The 25135-nt window shown below is 36.3% G+C and overlaps 2 protein-coding genes across 2 annotated transcripts in view; both read left to right on the top strand.

Moving 5' to 3' along the window:
* The window catches only part of EBS1 (EMS-MUTAGENIZED BRI1 SUPPRESSOR 1), a 66247-nt gene extending 60540 nt beyond the window's left edge, over positions 1–5707 (top strand). Inside the window, exons 36-37 of the mRNA XM_088213610.1 lie at positions 4273–4425; positions 5125–5707. Of these exons, the coding sequence (XP_088069736.1) occupies positions 4273–4425; positions 5125–5304 (333 nt within the window). The 3' untranslated portion in view covers positions 5305–5707. The remainder of the gene's footprint in view (positions 1–4272; positions 4426–5124) is intronic.
* A 1650-nt stretch (positions 5708–7357) lies between these two features.
* LOC110816895 (F-box protein At3g07870-like) lies at positions 7358–8698 on the top strand. Its single transcript, XM_022045246.2, has one exon. It carries the CDS (start codon positions 7436–7438, stop codon positions 8555–8557), a length of 1122 nt encoding a protein of 373 aa, XP_021900938.2. The 5' UTR covers positions 7358–7435; the 3' UTR covers positions 8558–8698.
* Positions 8699–25135: the final 16437 nt, after the last annotated feature.

Below are 25135 nucleotides of genomic sequence, written 5' to 3'. Positions count from 1 at the left end.
AAGGTTGGCCAATGTGCTTTTTATTAAAGTGAGACGCCCACCCTTATAAAGAAAGTTCTTCTTCCACCTTGCAAGTTTATTTTCAAACAATTCAATAACCGGTTCCCAAGTGCATTTGTCTTTAAATTTTGCACCCAATGATACCCTTAGATATTTCAAAGGGAACACCATCGATTTGCAACCCAGAACCTTAGCATAGTTGCTGCCATCCCCCTCACCCCCGGTCCTAGCCAATTCAGATTTTAACAGATTAATTTTCAATCTAAAAATAGTCTGAAAATAGTAGAGAATGCATCCATCGCAGATGTAAGAGGTTCCTGGTATCCAGATGACAAAATATGAGGGTGTCATCAACTAAGAACTGGTGTGTAACATTAAGAACATTCAATCTTTTCCCAACCTTAGTGCCTTTCAATAAATCTAGCCATTTGGCCCTACACAGTAAACCATTTAGGGCCTCCATTGCAATAATAAATATTAGTGGGGAGAGAGGGATCCCCTGCCGTAACCCACGGGAAGCAGAGAAAAATTCAACTGGGCCCCCATTCACAATCACTGCAAAGGAAGTAGTGGAAATGCACGTTTTTATCCAACCCCTCCATTTAGAGTCGAAACCCATTCTACCCAGCATGTAATCAATAAAATTTCAGCTGACATGATCATATGCTTTTTCCATAACCAATTTGCATACCAGCCCATCTCTTTTGTTTGCGAATAAATCATCAACCACCTTGTTAGCGGCCATAACAGCCTCCAAAATATGTCTCCCCTCAACAAAAGTATGTTGAAACTCTCCTATAACCTCCCCAAGAACAGGAGAGAGTTTTTTTGCCAACGTCTTTACAATTAATTTGTACATACAGCTCACCAAACTGATCGGTCTGAAGTCCCTGAATTCATTAGTCCCCCTCTTTTTAGGAATAAGAACAAAAAACATAGAATTAAGAGATTTTACGAACCTCCTGGATTGATGAAATTCATTAAACATGCCCATCACGTCCTCTTTAATTAAATACCAAAATTCTTGAACGAAATTCAAGTTGAAACCATCCGGCCACAGGGCTTTACTCCCATTAGAAACTCTCAAATTCTCCAAGACCTCCTCCTCAAAAAACGGTGCCTCCAAAAATTGAATGCTAGCCCCAGTTAAGCTCTGGAAATTCAGCCCGTCCAAATTAGGTTGCTGGACAAAATGTTCTTTATATAGATTTGCATAGAAATTTTTGGCGGCCTCTCTAATTCCATTACTTACTTTAATGACTCTGTTCCCACCTGAATCTCACTGATGTAGTTTGTTCTTCTCCTTTGCGAAGCAATAGTGTGGAAATATTTTGTGTTCCGGTCTTCTTCTTGGATCCATTTCTCCCTAGATTTCTACCTCCATGAAGATTCTTCCACTTTTAAAATCGATGTCAATTTCACTTTCAGTGAGTCCCTTCTTTCTCTGTCTACAACCGTGAGGCCAATATCACCCTCTTTCGTGTCAAAAACATTAATCTACTCCATGATTTTGTTAAATTCCGCGTTCTGTTTTTCTTTCTCCTCTTTAGTCCACTCTTTTATGACACTCTTTATTGCTTTGAGTTTCTGGACAACCCAAAAACTGGCACACCCCTTCACCGAAGTAGTATTCCACACATGTTCCACCAACGATTTAAATTTATCTTCCGTCAACCACCAGTTATCCAGTTTAAACGGCACAGGGCCCGTCGGATGTCATCCATCACCATGAAAATCAGTGGAAATCAGAAAACAGTCAATTCTGGATCTGCTTGTCTGATTGGACCATGTCCATTGTCCCCCAACAAGAGGAATATCAATCAGATTCAATAAATGTTCTCATTGAATTCAGTGGCTTCCAGGGAAGAGAAATTACTCCCACTTCGTTCCTCCCTTCTCAAAATCATATTAAAACTCGCAATCCATTTCCCATCCCATCTGTTCCTGCATTCTGTCAATTCTTTCCATAATATCAATATCTCCTCACAGTTTTCCCTACAATAGACCCCAGTATAATTCCATTCAGCCCCATCATTATTACATTTAAATCTGCAAGAAATAGTGCAATCTTTAATTACAACCTCCTTATACCTAACACTGTCCTCCTTCCACAGAATCACCATACCCCCCGGGGTGCCATTTGCTGGTAAAACGCACCATTTCAAGTTGCTCACAGCTCACAAGCTTTTAATAACCTCTATGGTGATACTTTTCATCTTGGTTTCTTGTAAACATATGACCTTCGGCTTCCATTTGCTCAAACAACCCTAATTATCAATATTTTACAACAGTTGTTAATGCCTCTTATATTGCAGGAAATAACTTTGTTTATCATTTACCTTTGTCATCCAAGCCCCCCTCAGCTGCTGTGACTTCCTTCTTTCTGCCTTCATAATTTACAGAAGATTCCAATCTTTTGAGTTCTCTGAGTGTCCCTCGAATAGGTTTTTTCTTCCCTTTCACGTTACCCCTAACTTTTTCTTTTTCCTCCAATTTCTTCTTTTCTAATTCAGAAAAATAAAAGTTAGAGCTTCCATACTTTTTAGGGAGACACCGAATAATTTCTGGACTTCTGAACATTCTGAGCCATCCACAGAGAATAATCATCTTCTATCCGTTCCACCACATTAACATCTTCGAGGCTGATATGAAGGATCTCTTCTATTTCCTGGTTGTATTGATGATTATGTACCAGGGTATCTTCCTCAACCGACACCAACTCAAGTTGCCTGAAGTCCTTGACCTGTCTGGCCTCAGAAAAAAATTTACCTTCATTCTTGAAATCTTCTTTTGTAGAGAAGACAGAGCACACATCGTCATCTTCTATCTCTTCTTGCACCAGCATCTCATACTCACCTCTTCTTTTTTCATCGTCTTCGGCATCCATGCTCTGATCAAACTTCCTCTTAAGTTTCATTTTTCTCCTCACAAGATTCGAAAATCTCATCAGATAGTCCTACCTTATTAAATTTAGAATGTTCTCGTCGAGCTTGCTTCTTTTCCTCACAATTTTCTTACCAGATAAACCCGTTGTCCCGCTAGGGTCCAGTTCTACTACCCATTTTTCTCTCTCAGCCCAAGTGAACCTATTTTTCTTAAGGCCCACCCCAGTAAATTTAGTTTGGTTACGATTCAAATCCGAATTATACCTTTGTCTTCTATTTCCAAAACTACCAAGGATTGAGAAGTTTGGCCTTTGTTTATGTCTCCCTCATGGGTTCGGGTTGAATTTCAATCATCTTTCCGTCCTTTCCTTTCAGCGCCACCGCATAGGATTTCGTTCCGCCAGCATCCATCATAAAGTGGATTGGGGTTTTACAATGGGGGCAACTGAAAGAGGCTCTCCAAGGTGTATTTGTGTTTCCCATTTTCAGTCACACCTTAGGAGGAGCCTCCCTAACTGGCTTTTTGCATGTTCCCTAGTTTTTTGAATGGACGGTCCCCCAATTCGAACACCGCAGCAATAAAGTTCCACCACTCCTTCCCAATCACGCCCCTTGGGAAGAAGATCCTCTTAGCCCTTTGGTTCACATGAACTGTCAATACAATGTAGTCGCCCCTCCTATTTTGCCCACTGGTTAGCCACAGTTCATAGTTTCTCCTCACTAAGTGTTTCGCCCATACACGTGGCTTCTTCCTCCACCAAAACTCGTGTAGATCATCTAAAAACCATTCGAACTCCCCCTTATCAAGAAATATAGTTCTTCAGAAACCCTTCCCATTCTCATAAATCCTCAACCCCTCCGCCCTTTTGCCTTCGCATATCATATCAAAAGACTTATTTTCGCATGAAAAGAATCTCCTCCCATACGCACTCATGAGATCCCCCGAGGGCGGCCAGGTTGGCCAACCCATGGTATCGAGATGTAACCGGTAGAGGACACAGCGTTATATATATATATATATATATGTAGAGAGAGAGAGAGAGAGAGAGAGAGAGAGAGGAAAACCTACTTTTACTTCCTAAAACCTCAAACTTGCTATCCTAGATATTTGAATCTCTCGCTTCTTGAGAACGTCAACTATAAAGGGTCTCTCTCTCTCTCTGGTAGGTTCCACTCTGATAGAGTAATTTGTTTTCTTCTTCTTCCCCCCTCTGGTGGTAGATCCTGATCTTTACTGACTAATGTTTATTCTTATTGTAATCAAGAGGCCATAGAAATGCAATGAGCAGTTTTCATATTAATCAAATATTTTTGTTAATCACTTAGTTTCTTATTTCAATTTTTATTAAAAATTCATTTCATGGAATGGTTTCATTTTCTGTTTCAGGATCTTCCTAACTATGCTCAACATACAGTACCCATCTTTTCACTGCCCCAGGAATGGTTATGGTGCGAGTCTTGGTGTGGTAATACCACAAAATCAAAAGCAAAAACTATTGACCTTTGCAACAATCCTATGACAAAGGAACCCAAGCTCCAGGTATACATGTACTTCTCAAGCTGTTCTCCTTGTCTCGAAAATATAATTTTTTAAGAGCAAACTCTCAAAATATTGTTGCTGAAGATAATGGTCATTATTACCCTCAAAATATTGTTGCTGAAGATAATGGTCGTTATTACTCTCAAAATATTGTTGCTGAAGATAATGGCCGTTATTATAATCATCATTATTATTATGCATTTGTTTGTGAATGATTTCTGGGTGTGTGCATGCCTATGTACACTGTTTTTGCCGATAAAGAAAGCAAGGACAGAGTAGGGAAAGGGTATGATCTTCTTGCACCTTGCAACCCACCTGGAACATCAATTAAAAAGTCGGCCCTTCCTCCTGATATCCACCACGTTCTCCAATTATACTTGCTTGATGAACCAGAAATTGATGGGTGGAAAAGCATATAAAATTCTTGTGCTTTCTGTCTTTGAGTGTGTGCATTTTTTTCTTTTGGGGGAGAGACTGGTGCTTAGCCCTTTGTTAGAGAAGATCGAGGACCAAATATGCTGGTTCTAATTTTTCACTTTTTCCCCTTTCTCATGATATATTACTGTTCTTCCTCATTTATCCCTAAATCCTTCAAGATATAAAAATTCAGAAAAAATTAAGCCCTTTTCATTTTTGTTATATTCTGTTGCTTTTGGTTCTCATAAGTGAAGCATTAGCCACTACTTTGTTATTTCACAGGGTGCTAGAAGAATAGTTTCTGAATGGTCGGATCTGGATATGGAAGCCAGACAATTCACTGCAAAAATATTAGGTGAAGATACAGACCTGAAAGATACAGCAGCATCCCCTGCAAAACCAGATGCTTTGCGCAGTGAAAGTTTGTCAGAAGAAGACCCAGAATCCAAGGCAGAGTTGTGAAAAGATACATTATGTTTAGAGGTAGAGTTTGATTGCAGTTTTGGAAATCTCGGTGCTCTTCTGTTCCCTACAATTAGGGGGTGGTGAGTGCAGGTAAAAGCTGGGTTTTGAAGATTTTGATTAGTTGTTAATGGTTAGATACGAGATGTCGATCTTTGTCATTGTTTCAAAACGAGTACGTGGAGCAATGGAGATGGACTTGAAAGAGACTAACTGGGTTATCCATATGTATTGTGCATGGGAGATTAATTATTATGGTTTAAGTTCAAACTAGGTAAGTATCTTTCTTATGATACAATATAAACCTGACACTGAAGGACTGGCAAGAATTTGCCAATAAAAGCTTTAATACCAACGATGGAGTTTATTCCTTAAGCTTTAATACCAACAATGGAGTTTATTCCTTTTGGACTTTCTTATGACAAGAAGCACATAACCATTTGTGATTCTTTTATCTAGGCGTCTGTTTGAAATTACACTTGGTTTCTTTTATTTCTATGTAAATTTTACTATATTTTTGTTAAACACAGTTTTTAAATAATAGTTGTAGTTTAAATTGAAGTATACTTTTATAATCATGAAAGCTTTGTGACATGATGTGAATGAAATAGTTATACGGATGGTCATAGTTTGAATACTCATATAAATTGTCCTATAAAATTAATTATATTGATATACTTCCACTCATTTTAATAAGGTGTGATTTCCATTTCTACTTGTGCAAACAATGGGAAACAATATGAATAGGGTAAACTAATTAATATACTATGAAGAATAGATGTGTGGTTGATTGGAAGTTGGTGGCAAAGCAAGTACCTTTAGCTTGCAACTTGAAGAATATCCTCCCCTTGGATTCTTGTGCTTCTCACTTTTCTTGCCTTTCTATATACATATGTGTGTGTGTGTATATATATATATATATATATATAATACTCGGAACTCATAATCATCAAAAATTATATTGTAATTTCTTTGAAGTATGAAGTAATGAAAAAATAAGATTCAATTGCAACATTACTTTTCCCACCTATCTCCCATCTCATCTAATGGAATGCCTCCATAACCACATTTAAAGGTTGCTAAAATGTGACAAACAGAAGGAACTTTGGACGAACCCATTACTTATTGGGAATGTAATTTTATATCACTTGTTAAAATTTTCTTTTGATATATATTCATTAGATAAAAATATTCGTAGTTTGAACAATTTGGGTGCAACTCAAGAATATGCTATAAAGGTGGCTATCTATGGCCTATCCTTCTCATTAGTTATAAGCCTTGCTCTTCGTACATTAGATAAATGAACGAGCAAGGTGACTGACTGCTTATAATATATTCTCGCCACTAATTACAAACTGCATACATGTATTTTTAATCGGTTGTATGCAACTTAATTGACTTATTTATTAAGACTTTGTTTCAAAATGTTATCAAATGATAATGCCGTTTTGTGAAAATAATAATAATTAAGTTGGCAAGATGGTTAGTCTATTTTTAAATCAATTAAAAATATACATTTCTGACTACTTTACGTGAAGATTTTTAAATTTAAATCTATCAACAGTATGTCACATTTATAATGTAAGAAACTTTATAAATATAAACAAAAAAAAATTACCACTAATCTATTAAGATAAAATTAAATACCTAATTTAACACACACTAGTCCGATGAAAAGTTAAGTTCGAAAAATATAATAAACTAAATATTTAAAATTAAATCTAAAATGATACTACTAATTCAAAAAAAGATTTCTCAAAGAATACATCATCTATTAAAACAAGATGGGTGAACATATGCAATTAATTGGTTTCAACAACAAAGAAGGAAGCCCCTAGACGCGTGAATCAAAATAATGAGCATAAGACATAATTATATAACGCCTTAATTGCTTATTTATTTTGCATTTTTTTATCATGCATCTTTTTTACTAAAAAATATACAATAATAATTTATTTATATTTTTATTAGAAATTACTTTATTTTTATAATTTTTTTGTTTACTTAAAATAATATGTATATGATTTTTTATATACTTATAAAGAATTATTTTAAAATTACACTCTAAACATCTTGTTCAAATATATAAACAGAATCATAGCGATGAAGAAAGCGCAGTTATCATCGGAAAATGGGATCAGAGGTTTTTCCCGACGACTTGTTGACTGAAATTTTGGTACGATTACCTGTCAAATCTCTCGTGAGGTTCACTTTAGTCTCCCGATCATGGCGCGCTCTCGTCACCAGTCCTACGTTCGTCTCCATCCATCTCTCACAAACCAAAACCTTGATCCTCCTCAGACTATACTCTCCGGCACACAACGCCGAGATCTACTCTATCCATTTCAACACTGCTGATTTCGATCTATGCCAGCAGCTGGACTTTTCCTTTCGAGCCTCTGCACAGAGTCGCTGGTTCCGTATAGTGGGTTCCTGCAATGGTTTGCTTTGTTTGTCCGATGCTCTCGGAGTTCTTGTATGGAACCCAATCATCAGAAAGTCCTTATCAATTCCAAATTCTCGTGGGGAAGAACCAGAGAATTCGCGTGTTCTCGGTTTCGGCTTTGATTCCCGCTCCGATGATTACAAGGTAATCAAACTGGCTTACCCTCAAATACCCTCACTCACCATGATCTTCAACAACCCGCCAAAAGTAGAAGTTTACTCGCTCAACTCCCGTTCTTGGAGGAGCATCGATGCTGTGACACCACCAGGTGGGTTTATCGAGTCAAGTCGGAAACAAGTGTTTTTGAATGGGGCAGTACACTGGGTTGCAATGAGTGATCGCCATGGTTACTCCATCGTATCTTTCAACATTGCAGATGAGGTGTTTGATGAAATGCCACTTCCAGAAATTCGTGGGTCGTCGTCTTCTCCGGCGTACTTCTCAATCGCGTTGCTGGGGAAACATCTTAGTGCTTTTGAATACGAGGGTTTTGCGTGGAGTAACAGCGGTGTTGGGTTACTGAGTCGCGGGGTGAGTGTTTGGGTGATGGAAAAATATGGAGTGGTGGAATCATGGAAAAAGAGATTCAACGTGGATTTTCAACAAAGATTAGGAAGCGTCGTTGGGATGCCTTTGGAGATAAGAGGAGACAGTGAGATTTTGTTAGCGACGAATGATGGGAGATTGATTTTGTATTCTGCGCAAAGCCACCATGCCAAAGATGTTGGAGCTTGCGGGAAGGTATATAGTTGTTATGCTGATAGGTTTGTGGAAAGCTTAGTTCTTTTTGAAAATGGAATTGATTAATTCCTTGTTTGGTTTTTCATATATTAGAATCTTGAATTGATTAACAAAATATAGTTGAGACCAAATTACATAATATATTATACTTCAAAAATTAAATTGGGTATTTATTTTTTAATGTGAAAGTGAATATGAATTTCCTAACGATTGCCACCTTCGATTGCTACTTGAATGTTTTTGAAGCTCTATAACTTGATTTGATTTAAATATAGGTAAAACCCTCTTTGCACAAGCTATTTATGTTTAGTGTAATGGCTAATTTTGTAATATTTTTTATTCATATTCGATTTTAAGTCTTATTATTATCAACAGTAATTTTTTAAAAATTATTTAACAAGTTTAAATCGTTATTCTTAATAGTCATCAGCGGTTGTTAATGGCAATTAGTAAATTTTGCTTGATGTTTATCAACACAGTTTTTAAATAGTAATTATAAGTTAGATTGAATTATACTTATATAATCATGTTCATGAATGCTTTGTGGCATGATGTGAATGAAATAATTATACGAATGCTCATAGTTCGTATATTTATATTTCTTCAGACATCTAGTAGCTTTAAATAAGAAAAAAATTAGATTACAAATAAGGTGATCCTATAAAATTGAATAGTGGGAAACAAACTTAAGAAGGTAAACTAATTAATATCTAATGAAGAATAGATGTTTGATTGATTGAAAGTGGTGCCAAAACAAATAGCTTTAATTTGCAACTTGAAGAATATCCTCCCCTTGGATTCTTGTGCTTCTCACCTTCTTGCCTTTCTATATACAAGTGCATACACATAATCCTTCCATATCATAATCATAAAAAATTATTAATTTAATAGTATTTAAATTATATTATAATTTTTGGAAAGTATAAAGTAATAAAAAATAAATTTTATTGCAACATGTTGAATAGTTCGAGATGAATAATAATACAATAGTTAACCTACATAACAAGTTCTTAATTTTATACCTATTCTCCTTATATCATCAAATATGTCAAAATGTTGTCTCTGCTAAAATAATGATCACTTCAAGCTTGAGTATTGTCTTCGTTTCTAGTCGGTATATTGCAAAAATTTTCCATGCACTTTTCTTGCTTACCTTCTCCCATCATATCTAATGAAATGTCTTTATAACTCATTTAAAAGTTACTAAAAATGTGAAAAATGGAAGGCATTTTGAATGAACCGATAACTTATTAGGAATGTAATCTTATACCACTTGTTAATATTTTCTTTTGATATAGATTTATTAGATAAAGTATTCGTAGTTTGGATAACTTGGGTTTACATATGCTATGGAGGTTGCTCTCTATAGCCTATTTTTTTTCCCTAGTTACTAACATTTCCATTCATACGTTGGATAAATAAAAGAGCGAGGTGACTATTTGTAGCCTATTCTCGCCAGGAATAGAGACTGCATACAATCTTCAGTCAACTATATGTAACTCAATTGGCTCATTTATTAAGACTTGTCTCAATATGTTAACAAATGATATGTCGCTTTGTATAACAAAAATAATAATGGTTTAGTTAACAAGACAGATCACCTACTTTTGAGTCAATTAAGAAATACACCATCCTTACTAGTCTATGTAAAAGCCTTTAAATCTAATAAGTCAAGAGTATGTCATATTCATAACATAGGAGACTTTGCAAAAATAAAAATTTACAATAAATATAAAGAGTTATCACTAATATGTTAAGATGAAATTGAATACCTAAAACACGCTCTAATCCAAAGAGAAGCTAAACTCAGAAAATGAGAATAGATGGGAAGAAGTGCTCATCTAGTAGCATAGACTTTAAAATAATTAAAAGAAATATGCATGAAATAAACTAGCCAAACTAGAATTAAATATATAAACATACCAACCAAGTGCTCAAAGTAAAAGTTACACCTAAAGTGACACTAATTCAAAAATGATTTTACCATGAATACTTCATCTATGAAAACCACATCGTAAATATACATTATTATTCCTTTTTGGACCCTAAGTCTTTTTCTTATCAATCATGCTTTTAAAAAAAAAGGGCAACTCATGGTCTCCATTACCACATTTTTCTTTCTAGTTCAAGCATTTAAAGAAAATAATAGCAAAAGTATCTTAGAAAATTTAAAAGTAAAAAAAAAAAAAGCTCTTTTTAAGCGATATCTCTCTCACCGAAAAGACAAGGCTCCGTCGTGCCTGGATGATAACCGTTTGACCAAAAAGGTAAGAATAAGGCACAAAATCGATCACCTAGCTCCAGATGGAGAGGTGGAGACAGAGCAGAATGCGGATGAGAACATGGGAGAGGCTAGTGACATGAACTTGACACAAAATCTGAGGATGGGGACCAAAAGGCCTGCGACCATAACAGAATGGGCCTCTATGAAAGCTGAAACAAAATAGGGTGTCCTTTAAAGATAAACTAACAAACACAAGGCACACGGAAAAGAAACATGATGATTTTGAAATCAAGGATGAAGATGTGATCCTCGCTACGGACGAAGATTTTCTGACGATGGCTTTCTCGGACATGGTCCACAACTATCTATCCCAATCTATAAAGAACTCGGTGATCATAAGGTTACTAGGTAGAGCCATTGGCTATTAACCCCTGCTTAGTAGCCTCCAAAGTCTCTAGTAGCCTACTAAAATGTTCCAACTTATGGACCTGGAGAACAATTTTTACCTAGCTAAGTTTAGCAACCTGAATGACTTTACACATACCCTCACTGAGGGTCCTTGGGTCATCTACAGGCACTATCTTACGGTGCAACCATGGACATCATCTTTCTCAGTTAACGATGATAGAGTGACATCGGTTGTTGCATGGATTTGATTCATTAGTCTACTAATCCAATACTACCACAAAAGCATGCTAAGGGCAATTGCTAAGGTCATTGGCTTGGTGGTGCGCATCGACTACAACACAGAAGCCACAAAACAGGGGAAGTTCACCCAACTAGCTGTCTCAGTTGATCTTGCAAAACCCCTGGTCTCCAAAATTTCAATTGAGGGACATCTACAGCGAGTAGAGTATGAAGGCCTGTCGATAATCCATTTTGGGTGCAATTGCTATGACCACCTCCAGGAACTGTGCCTTAGGACGACCAAGGAGGCTACTGCGGATGGGGGAGGCGACTCAAAAAAAAATTAATAGAAATGCTCCACCGCCGGTGGCACTAGGGGAAAAATTCAGGCCGTGGATGTAAGTGGCACATCGGGGAAGAAAGAACGACAAAAAAAGAAACGTACTTGCTAACAAGGAAACCACCATTATTACCGAACATAATTGCTCTAGTTTGCAGTTTGACCTGATTGTCGAAATAGGGTAAAAAGGATTTGGAAGATAATGGATTGAGTGCAGATTTGGTAGGGAATACATTACCGGCTGTTAATGCAAGAGCAGGGAAGGATGTTAGGGAAGTAAATGCAGGCGTGATTCGAGGAGAAGAAGGACTGAGCAATAAAAAGGGGAAAAACATAAGGAGTTTGGACCTTTCTCAGTTAGGCCGAGCCAGCTAGTTTGCAACCTACAGGGCCCGAAAGAAACACCCGCTGAGTTGTGCCAGGGACGAAAATCGATGGAAAATGTTGGCCTGGCTCAAATTAAAGTCAACCATGGAGTGGCCCAACTTGAAGGGCTTGATATAGGAAAACTAGTGGAGAGAATATGGGCCTCCTAATAAGCTTCAGCCCATCAGCCACGATCCGACAGGTCTAGACCCTGCTCGACCAGCAGAGACATTTAGTAGTCCGGATTGACAATCGGGTTGGGGTAAGTAACAACACTAATCCGACCATTGCTACGAGTTTCGATGTTTCCCCTTCGAGCAATTGGAACTAGAAGACGTCCAGACCCCTTGATAAATGACTTCCTGGGATCTGAGTCAACAAAACTTCCCACCGTGAGCACAAGTTGAAGAAACACCGCAAAGAGGCTGACATGACATCTAAGCTTATAGCTGAAGCGGTCCTAAAGGGCGTCCTTGCCTAGAATGTGGATAATGGTGATACGAATTTGCTCGACGTTGCCACCAGCAACGCCGTTTGACCCATTTGTTCCCTGGTTACCTTAGTCGCAATCGATTGGCTTTTTGGGGTCTGTTCATCCAATCTCCTCTCAATGTCTATGGATTTAAAGTTTTTTGCATAGAATTACCAAGGTGCCACTAATCCTAACTTTGGGCGCGTATTTTGGGCCTTTGCGAAGTAGTATAACCCTTTGATAACAGCCTTGGTTGAGCCATGTATCGTTAGAGAGAAAGCTAATAGGATCATCTACAAGCTGGGCTTTAATTTCTCTCATTGTGTGGAGGCTCATGATTTCGTGGGAGGTATTTTAGAATGACTCGATCCATATTGATATCCTGGCAAATAATTGTCAATTCATTCACACCCGCGTTCACTGGAATGATAGAGAGCCGAGAATTCTGTTTACCACGGTCTATGGAAGTCCCCAAGTGCAGAAGTGTCCTTATCTTTAGGCTCACCTTAACCAGCTTGGTAGAACCATTAATGAGCCATGGTTGATTGCAGGGGACTTTAATGCGATTTTAGATAACGATAGAAAAGGGGGGGGGGGTGCTGCTGCTAGAGGTAATAAGGGATGTCCTTTATTTTCCCAGTTCATTAGCCACAATTCTCTTTCCCAAATCGACTATGTGGGACCCAATTTTACCTTGAGAAGAGGTACCCTGTTCTAACGTTTTGACAGGGTCATCACTAATTTGTCCTGGTTGAATACATTCCCTGAAATGGTGGTACAACACCTTCCCAAGCTCCAGCTTAACCATAGACATCTCTTAATCAATACCAAGTTGAGTCATCAGTAGCACTGACGTTCCCCACTATTTCGCTTCCTTACAGTTTGGCTTACCTATCCAGACTTTCCTAATCTTGTCCGAAGTACCTGAAAGGGCGGCGACTCTTTCTAGGCTACGTTGGATAATTTCTCCAGACATGCTAAGGATTCGAACACCACTGTCTTTTGCCATATCTTCTAGAAGAAGAGATGTTTAATGACTCGTATCTTTGACATTCAACAGACACTTGAACACTCCAACTTGGAGTATCTCAGTAGGCTTGTGGTATCACTCTACTAGGAGCTCGAGGACACTCTGTTATAGGAAGAACTCTATTGGATACAAAAATCGAGGTGCGAGTTCATTTCTCTTAGTAACAAGAACACGACCTACTTCCATGTGCGCACAATGGCTAGGCGTAGACGGAATAAAATTGTTATGCTCCAAGATAATAAGGGTAATTGGATCTTGAGGAGGGCTAACTTAAACACATGGCCTCTAACTTCTTTAGAGCACTATACTCAAAAGATACGCCTAGTGGTCGCACCTTTACAGTCAATGGTAGATTCCCAACTCTTAATACAGACACACTCAATGCCTTGAGTAATCCGGTCACCAGAGAGGATATTTGTGCTGTCTTGTTCGGCATTGGGTGGCCTGTATACGGCTTTCTTCCAGCACCACTAGGACATCGTTGGGGATTCGGTATATGAGATGGTGACAAAAATATTTCAGGGGGAGGAGATGGAGAAAGGCCTTAATAGAATGTTAATCACTTTAATCTCCAAGGTGGCGAGACCTGCGACTATCAAGAATTTTTGCCTTATAAATCTACTCAATATATCTTATAAAATTATCACTAATGTCATTACCAACAAACTTGAGAGTATTATGCATGGCCTGATCAGTGAGACTCAAACGAGCTTTGTTGAAGGCTGTAGCATCTCAGATAATATCACTATTACTCAGGAAGTCATTCACTCGACGAGGCATAAGAAAGGCAAGGTCGGTTGGATGACTATCAAAGTGGCTCTTGAAAAAGCTTATGATAGACTTAGCTGGGATTTCATTGAGGATACCCTCTAGGACGTTGGCTTCTCATATTCCCTTATTCGAGTTATCATGGACTGCATCTACTCTGGCTCTATGCAACTCTTGTTGAACAGGGAACCCACCAAGGAGTTTGTTCCCTTGAGAGATATCCGCTAGGGCAATCCCCTCTCGCCTTACATCTTTATGTTGTGTATGGAGCGTCTATCCTAGTATATTAATCAGTTGGTCAGTAGTGAGGCTTGACACCCTATCTAAGTAAGAGAGGCCCCAAGGTATCGCATCTTTTATTCATGGATGATTTGATTCTCTTTAGTGAGACTTCGAATAGTTTGGTGCAGCTTATCAAGACGGTGCTCGTGGAGTTCTTTGAGAGTTCTGGGCATAAAATCAACATGTCCAAAACCCATATCTTCTTCTCTCACAACGTCGCTGATAGTGACACTCACCATATTAACTCGACCATTGGGTTTCAGATTTTCAAGAATCTGGGCAATTACCTTAGCATCCCTCTTCTTCACGGTAAGGTTACCAAGGACACCTATAGGTACATTTTGGAGAATGTGCGGGAGAAGCTATCTAGTTGGAAGGTTAATGGCCTGTCCATGGCCAGTCGCCTAACTTTGGCCAAGTCGATCCTTATGGTTATCCCTGCCTACGCTATGCAGACTGCCACCCTCCCCAGTTTGCTTTGTGATAAGATAGATCGACTCGTGCGGGATTTCATATGGGGCTCGTCTAGTGATACGAAAAAATCAAGCCTTGTCAGCTAGAATGATATGTGTCAGCCTACCACCCATAAGAATTATTTGACAATTATATATCGTTATTCTTAATGACAATCAGTGGTTGCTAATGGCAATGATTAAATTTTGCTTGATGTTTATCAACACAGTTTTTAAATAGTAGTTATAAATTAGATTGAATTATACTAACATAATCATGCTCATGAATGCTTTGTGGCATGATGTGAAAGAAATAGTTATACGGATGGTCATAGTTTGTATATTCATATTTTTTCAAACATCTAGAAGCTTTAAATAAGAAAAAAATTAGATTACAAATAAGGTGATCCTATAAAATTGAATAGTGGAAAATAAAGTTAAAAAGGTAAACTAATTAATATCTAATGAAAAATAGATGTTTGATTGATTGAAAGTGGTGCCAAAACAAATAGCTTTAATTTGTAACTTGAAGAATATTCTCCCCTTGGATTCTTGTGTTTCTCACCTTCTTGCCTTTCTATATACATATGCATACACATAATCCTTCCATGTCATAATCATCAAAAATATTAATTTAATAATATTTAAATTATATTGTAATTTCTGAGAAGTATTAAGTAATGAAAAATAAGATTCAATTGCAACATATTGAATAGTTCAAGACAAATAATAATACTATTAATAGTTAACTTGTATAACAAGTTGATATAGAACCTGAGAATCAAATATTACATCAAGAACTGCACATATATATTTAGCATAGATAACTAAGAACTCTAAACAAATTCTCCCTACCAAACCCACAACTAACCTGTAATTGAGAACTTGAATTATTGGGATGAAAGAAACTAGAATGAATAAACACAAGAAGATAACTTGATAAATTAATTCAATTTTTGATGCAATAAGAAGAATAAAATTTCACACTTATAAAAAAATTTCTAATTTTTTTTATTCAGATTCGATTTTAAGTCTTATTATTATCAGTAGTGATTCTTTAAAAATTATTTGACAATTATATATCATTATTCTTAATGGCCATCAGTGATTGTTAATCTATTATTATTGACAAATTAATATTCATAAGTCTTATTACTAGTAGTGATGATCTTCTTTAGAATTATTTTACAATTATATATCATTATTCTCAATGACAATATGTAGTTGTTGATCCAATATTTGATATTTTATTGACATATCATTGCTCATATCATTAATAAGCATGGCTTATATAACTTATGTATGCATGAATCACATTAGTTATGCATTGTTGGCACTTTTATTAAATAAATATTTCTAGTGTATTTTTAGAGAACTTTAACCCCCTTAATGGTGGATAAGATATTTTTTGTCTTTTTTTATAAAAAGGATATGCAAGAAATTTGAGTTTTGTCACTTAGGACCCCATGGACTAACCAAGTGAACGCTTTCGACATATCTGTCAATGAACTTTTATATTATCTTTCTTATATGTAGATACATTGACATCTCTTGATATTTAAAACTATTAAGAATAACTTAGTTATTCGTTAGACGAATAATTTTTTTTAACGTATTTTAAACTAATAAATCAAAAAATTAGTTAAGAAGCCTTTTAAACTAAGAGTATGCACGAATATACTATTAGAATGAATAAAAAATAAAGTTAAATTATGAAAACAAACAAAAAATGTTTATTATTTTCATTGACTAAAGGTACAAAAACGGAAAGAAAAATGTCCAACCAATGAATGGTTTTAGGGCTTATTAAGTGCATCAAGAAATGCATAAATAACTAAACGAATTGATGTGATTAAGCTATGTTTTAAGACGAATATCAACAAAACAAAAGGTTATTATGTTAAGAAAGAGATCTATTTGAACTGTTACAACTCTTGAAAGTAAAGGTTATCCTTTTAGATTTAAGTTTATATATATATATATGTGATTGAAATTGAAATTTAGTCTGTTTTCTATATCTAATCTCTAAATGAATAATAATTTCTTTATATATGTGCAATCCTCCAATTAAATTAAATAAGTTAATTTTTTTTCAAGTTGATCCATTTTATTACGAGTAACATCTTACTCCCAAATCTGCTTAATTCAACTTCCTCAAACCCGATATGATATGTTTTTTTTTTTTTTTTTTATAATTGAAGTACAAGCTAGGTCACGATTAGTTTGTGTTGGTAGAAACAGATACGTGAATAATGATGATTTTAGGGTTTGACTTTTTAAAGCGTGTTTGAACTCCACCCATTATATATATATTTTTAAATTTTTATTATTAAAAATATATTTATATTTATATTAATAAATATACATATTATTTTATATGTTAATAAATATATTAGAGTTAGAATAATTCGGAAATTCAATATGATTCATAAAATTTAAAAAAAAAAATTTAAATTTAGATTCAAAACGGATTTAAATTTACTTTTTTTATAAAACTAAGTGGGATTCAGATTTGATAGGAGTTGCTCTTATCACTCGTAAGGGTAATAAAAACAGATATGTTTATCAAATCAAACAATAAAGAAAACAATAGTCTTTTAATAATGAAATCAACAAAAAGTGATGCTCTTACAATAAATTCATGAACAAAACTAGAAATTACATCTGATCTTATTGTGTGTTAGAAATGATTCTAATAATTAATTAAAATTAAATTAAATTAAGTGGGTGCTAATGAGATGTTTGCCCAGCTGAAAGCATTAATGGTAGGGTGGGTCAAGGATAATGATTTAATAATGTTTTACAAGCATATAATTATTATTATGGTATTTAAGTTATTCTCGATTGCAATTTCATTTTAAATTTATTATGGTATGCGTTTGAAATAATTTTGATAATTAATTTAAAATTCAAATTTCATTTTAATGTAATCATTATTTCTGGTTTTTTTATTTTTAATGTTGGAAATTCAATTTCAATTCTCATGTATTATATTAAAAAATTTATGATAATTATAAAAATAATTTTTTTTTATTTAAAAAATAAGTTCTTATATCAATTATTAAGTAAAATCAAGTTTATATGTTTTAAATTTAATTAATCTTTTAGAAGCGCAAATTCTATTTAAATAATTTATTTTTAATTTTGAAAATTTTGTAAATTAAATAAAAATATAAAAATTAAACCAAACCAATATTTTTTGGACCACATTAAATTTTTGGTATTTCAAATTTCAAGCAAAATCTTCTTTTTTTTTTAAAAAAAAAAAAAAAAAAAAAGCTAAAAAAGAATAAAAAGACAAACGTTTTGCAAATTATTATACATAATATAAAAATAAATATTCTCATCTCCGAGATCTCTTTCAAATTTGTCTCTTACGAAAGGTAGGAAGCCTAATATCTTTCTCTCATAATATTCGACATCCCACCCACAACCAAATTTCTATTTAAAAAATAATAATAAAACTAAAATCCCAATAAAAATAGGAATTTATTTTTATTATGTTATATTTGAATCGACCCATTTCATGCTCACGAAAAAAAAAAAAGTTAAATAAATAAATAAATAAAAAGGCTTTCCATAAAAGAATAATTACTAGCAATAATAATATTCGGTTGTGGATTCATATCCTCCTCTTTTCTTTTATGTCCTCATAAAAGTCAATAATTATGGGAGGATGGACATCACACACTCATACTCCCTCAACGGCATAGATTTGTATATTACATCTACCACCATGCTATGCTGCATGCCATTAATTGAGTGGAAAGAGGTGGCTCCAATTCTTTTTATACTTCCAAGGAGTTTTTAGAATTAAGTTAATTTATTTTTTTAAGTCCTCTATAAAGACATTGATAATTAAAAAAAAAGTTAATTTCATAAGTTTTGAAATCAAAATATAATTATGAACTGAACCAATCATATATCAGTTAAATGGTTGGTATATTTATTATTTTGGCAAAAATTAGGGATTTGAGTCACCCCCACGTGTATCTCTTGTTGAAGATTATTTTTATCCTATTACGATTGACATATATAAATCACCTAATTAATGAATGTATGAGTTTATTCAAAAAAAAAATTAATTGTCAAATACTAATAGAAATTAATATGATTGATACAATCTAAAATTACTAGTGGGTCCAACTTTTCCATCTAGACCACTTCTCGTGCTAGCATATCACATGTGTTGATAGGATGTTGTGCCGATCTATGTATATATGGTACCGAGTTAAAGGTAAATTACTAGCAGAAAAATCAATAGTAGCATAGGTGGTGGTTAGGACCTCATAATGTAGTGGACACTCTAATGGATAATCTAATACCTTACAAAGCAAAATATATAAAAATACTCTATTTTCTCAAAATCCTATAAGCTTTTGTGATTTTTAGTTTATTCTCTTAATCTTATGGATTTAAGCACCATAATGTCTTCTTTAAACTTAAAGTCATTTTTTTATTCTTTGTTTGTAAATTACTTGACCATTCTAGGCACTAGAAGAACTCTATCTCAACATTGTAGTAATTTTTTGATTTATCATTTGGCTCTATTTTTAACACCATTACGAGGAATCCAATAACAATAAAGAGAAGCACATGAGTAGGGAAATGCGAGAGTTCTAAACTAAAATTTATTTATTAGCCAAGTCTCTCAAAATGAGGTTCTCAAGATTTATGATGAATTTTTAGAATTCATACAACTAAGCAACCAAGACATTCAATGCTAACTTGAGGAGGTTAGGAAGTTGGTGGAACCATTATTCAACATTTTTAATGATGTTTTGATGACTATGTGAACAACTGCATATAAGAGAAGAGGCAAAAATATATAATGCTGGGACTCTGCATCAAAGGAGATAGGAGAAGAGATCAATAACACTCCGAGGAGGGTAAGATTTAACGTATATAATAATAAAATGGAGAAATAATGAATAGTGACTGAGAACAAGCCCATGAGAAGAGAATAATATGTCAAAGACAATTATTTACTAACTATCTAAGAGCTATTTATTACCTTAGAGGGAACTAATAGCCAACAGTTCATACGGTTTCAATTCTGAAGGACGACATTCTGTTTAATGCCATATAGGTAGCTAATATCTAAAAACCGACCAAACTCCTTATAGATGACTAACACTTAAGAATTGGCATGATGATCCATGACCAATAGGTGGCAAGTAACTCAATAACTTGGAGGTGACCAAAATCTTACACGTTATACGGTTCCTAACTCTCTTAATGAATAACTCTCAGAGTTGACAATATGATTCTCAACATGGTTTGTAACTTGTGAATAAGAACTAAGAGATGATAGAGTGACCACACACATGAGGCATAAAAAGGGTGTTAAACACTTTAGAGCTAACTTATAATGTAGAGGTGATAAAGTGGTTAACATCTAAGAGTCTTATTAAAGCCCAAACGATTACATCTGGTACTTAATTTAGGTAATGGGATTGGTATGGTAAATAAATTGGGTAAGATTAAGTAGGGTAGGGTAGGGTGAGTCACCCATGAGTAAGCTTTTTACCCTACATATTTTTAGGATAATAAATAAGGAAATGAGTAATATAACATAAATCTCTACTACCTTTTTCTTAATTCACATTAATAATAGGTGGTTGTGATGATGGTGGCGATTGCAACAGTAATAGTGGTGATAACAACGACAACAATAATAGAAGTAATGATTATGAAAAAAATGATAACAATAATAACAATGGTATCAATAATCTATTGATACCAGTAAGGGTTGACGGTAGCTTCAATGACGATGCTTGTATTGATGGAAAAAATAGTAAAGGTGAGGTTATGGTAAAAATAATAGTTGTGGTGATGAAAATAATAGTAATAATGTTGACAACAACAATAGTAAGGGTTATAGTGATGGTTATTGTGATAAGGTGGCTTTGGTGGTTGGGGATAATAACGGTAGATGATGTTGCAATTATACGTATATTGATATCTGAATAAAAGTGATAATAGGGGCAATAGTTGTAACACTCAACCTTTCCTTTTTTCTTTTAATTAATTATTATTATATGAATATAATTATTATTTATGTAATTTTAATTTGATTTATTTAATTTTAATTTAATTTAATAATAATAATAATAATAATAATAACAATAAAGGGTAAAAATTGGTTAGGAATTTAATTGAAAATAATTTTGGAAAAAAATGGTGAAAATTTAGGTTATGGGGGTATTTTTGAAAGAAAAATCGAAAACCGAAAATTAAAACGTAATTTAGAAAAGTTAAGCCACGTCAGCTGCCCAGTCAGCAGCCTCAACCAACCAGGACGTGCCAGGTGGCAGAGACGCTGACGCGGGAGGCCATGCGGGGGGAGCCACATGGGCGATCCGCGCGCGCGTAAACGAACGGCTGAGATCCGTTCCCGCGCGCACGGACGACCCAGATCAAAACGCGCACGGACGGTCTAGATTGCATCGCGCACGGACAACCCAGATTGAGTCGCGCACGGATGGCCCAGATTGAATCACGATGAACGGCCTAGATTCACTCCTTATTTAACCGTGATCGAACGGTCTAGATTAAAAGCGATGGACGACCCAGATCAAAAGTAGATGGGTATAAATAATCCCATCCGCACCCCAAACCCACCCATAGCCAAATCAGAGTGAAAACACTGGCCAATTAGCCGAAAAATGCCGAAAAAGCTCAGCAGCGCTGCCGCGGGGTGTTTCGATTTTTGCCTCCGATGAGGCCCTTTTCTATTCCCGTTCGATGTGATTTTTCCACCGTTGTGATCACCGTTTCCTCCTCTACAGGTTGACCGGAGCAAAACACTCAACCGCAACGTGAGCCGGAGAAGCCACCGCACCGAAGAGTCCCACCGCCGGTGAGTTTCAGCTTTTTACGTTTTTTCGGCCCACCGAGGGCCCTAAGTGTATTTTCTCATCAGAACCGATGCAAGTTTGGCTGAATTCCATTGAAAACAGCCAAAAACAGCCAACTCGAGGCGGATCGCCACCGCGGGCGTCGGTGCCGTCGCCGGAGCACAACGGAGCCGCTGTGCCAGAATTTCGAAATTGGCCGAGTAGACCCTGGGTCTGATTTTTAGGTTATTTGGGACATGTGTAGATACCGTAAGAGCGTTTCAGTTCCCGAAAAAAAATTCAGGGAACCTAGGGACCGCCTGTAGGCGCAGTAACAATCTATTTTTCGGCGTCAAATCAAGTAAGAACCCCTCACCCTATTTCCTATTATGGAATTAAAGTTCAAATAAATAATAATATGACCCTTTGTACAAAGTAAATGGATGTACTTGATTTATTACGAATTGCTAATGGAGCCCAAATCGGACATTATTTTCTATCGATTACTATTAATTTATTGTACAGTATAAAAGCATAATGATATCTGATTTACATATTATATGGTTTAAATGCATGTATTACTGTGTGATTTTAGAATTTAAGATATGATTGTATTACCGGGTGCATGTTTATTGTTTATGTGATTATATTCAACTTGGTAACGGAGACTAAGGGAAAACAGATAAGGTGACAGCCTCACTAGATATCCTAGGAGATGGTGGAGGGATCGGATTCATAGGGAACCCTACTGCGAACGTTGTTTCATACCGGACGGGGTATGAAGACTTGGTCATTTGGTGCTCATACCGGACGGGGTATGGGAACGACCTGCTTCACCCTTATACCGAACGGGGTACTGAGGTTTAATGTTCTGGCACTCATACCGAACGTGGTATGGGGACGGCCTTAAATTAAGATTGTTAAGAAGAATGATTCACGTGTAGCGATGACACCCCTATAGATTCCTATGGATATTAGTAGGCTAGTGAAAACGAGAAATGATGATAATCAGTTATTGTTAATGAATACGAATTTATGAGATGTTTTATGTTACTGATTATGTATAAAATTATGATCTGTAAGATGTTATTGTCTTTATAGGTTGTTTTCACATGTTCTCCAAGGGTAAGAAAAAAGATAAATGGTTTTATTTTTAAATAAATGTATTAGTTTAAAATTTGTGCTCCATTGGTTGTTTTTGGTTTTTTACTAATCTTTACTTCTGTGACGGTGATATAGTATGATGTCCTTACTGGGCTAGTGTAGCTCATTCCTTATTTAACTATTTCAGATTAGGAGGATCTGGTTCCTAAGCCCGATCCACAAGAAGACAACAAGTAGATGTTAGATACTTATTAGTTTTCTTTATTTTTCTCATTTCTCGTATTTCTTTCAGAAAACTTATGTCGTGATGTTGTTTAGTACTTTTAAGTTATTGTGCAAGGGATGTTAACCTTAATCTTTTATTTCGCTTCCGCACTCAGATTATTATATGTATTTCCTTTTAAATTTTCAGAGCCGTTACAGTTGGTATCAGAGTCGCGTTCCTCGGACCCGTCCCTTATACAATAATACTTAGAGAAACACCAAATAATGAATTATCACTAAACTCTTCATTGTGAAATGCAGGTATAGAGAGATGAGAAGAGGAAGACCCCCACTAAACCGGGCAGCCCGAGATGGTTCGCTTAGGGAAGACGTGGACAGGAGGGAGCTACTTGACCCTCCCCCGTTGCCACAGGTTAAGCCACCATTGCAGCGAGAGGATCCTTAGCCAACTCGGTACGACCCTGCTCCTCCACAATACCACCCGGTACCTCCGCCGCAGTATAATCCGGTACCCCAGCCATAGTACTGCCCGGCACTGCCACAGTATAATCCAGTGCCCCCACCATATCAGCAAGTACCACCACAGAGCCCCCCAGTCTATCCTCAGCCTGGCCCAGTCCCTCTTCCACGGGACCCAGTTCCTTCAACGATTGACCCAGGCTATATAGAGACGTACATAAGACTGAATCCATCTACTTTTGTAGGGGAATCCTCTTTTGAAAATGCTCAGTACTAGTTGGCAGAGACGAAGAAGGTCTTCAAGAGCCTAGGGGTGACTCCCGAGCAGATGGTCACCCTTGCTATCTACATGCTGGTGGGAGAAGCAGACCGTTGGTGGCAACTCAAGCAGACCACCCTGTCTGTTCCAGTTACTTGGGAACAGTTCCTAGCAGCCTTTCATGTAGCCTCCCAGAGCACATCCGACATATGAAGGAGATGGAGTTTGTCCAGTTGGTCCAGAGAAACATGACTGTGTCAGAATATGCTCGTAAGTTCCTAAAGTTGGGCCGATACTCCCCTAAGACATTGATGGATGAGGGCAGGAAGACTAGGAGGTTCCAGTGGGGCCTCCGCCCAGAGATCAAGCAACATTTATTTGTACTGGAGCTCAGGACTTATTCGGCCATTTTGGGCAAGGCACAGTTAGTGGAGAGGAGCCTCCACACCCTCCCTCAGTCAGTAGGGAACCACAGACCCTCAGCTCCACCCCGCAGACCAGCACCTATTGCGCCTGTCCAACAGAACAAGAGGCCTAGACTGGTGATCAAGGCTCTCCCTAAGGCTCCAGTGGCAGGACGTGGTAAGATCTATCAGCATTGCGGCAAGGATCACGGGGATCGACCAAGTTACCCCTCAACAACACCTGTCGCATATGTGGCAGTGCCCAACACTATGCGAGAGAGTACCCAAGGAACCAGAATAAGGGTCGACCTCCTATCTAAGATAGGGCTTACAACCTCACCCAGCAGGATGCCGAAGCCGACCTGGACGTGGTACAGGGTATGAATACTATCTGTAACCATCTTGCTCATGTTTTGATTGACACTGGTGCATCGCATTTATTTGTTTCACCTGTTTTTGCATCCAAATTTAATGTATTACCTGATAAACTTGATTCAATGTTATTAATGTCTATTGCTGTGAGTGTAACACTATTGGGAGAAGTTGTCTATAGGACTTGTCCCGTGGAGATAACAAATAGAAAACTGAGTGTAGACCTAATAGAATTAGACACGGAGAATTTTGATGTAATCTTATGGATGAATTGGCTAGCGGCGTATCACACAACCGTAGATTGTTTTAGCAAGAATGTTGTATTCAATCCTCCTAATGAGGAGGCATTTACAAATTAATAAAATCATTTAATACTTGTTCCTTGATGGCAAGTTTTCTTATTTGTTGAGTACCTTAACTT

The sequence above is a fragment of the Carica papaya genome, chromosome 2, assembly GCF_054855325.1.
Source record: "Carica papaya isolate Zhongbai chromosome 2, ASM5485532v1, whole genome shotgun sequence".
Taxonomy (NCBI): domain Eukaryota; kingdom Viridiplantae; phylum Streptophyta; class Magnoliopsida; order Brassicales; family Caricaceae; genus Carica; species Carica papaya.
Note: the sequence above shows the minus strand (reverse complement) of the source record. Positions and strands in the feature narration are given on the sequence as shown.

Excerpts from the sequence above, each read along its gene's own strand:
- LOC110816895 (XM_022045246.2), top strand. The coding sequence starts at position 7,436 with ATGGGATCAGAGGTTTTTCCCGACGACTTGTTGACTGAAATTTTGGTA.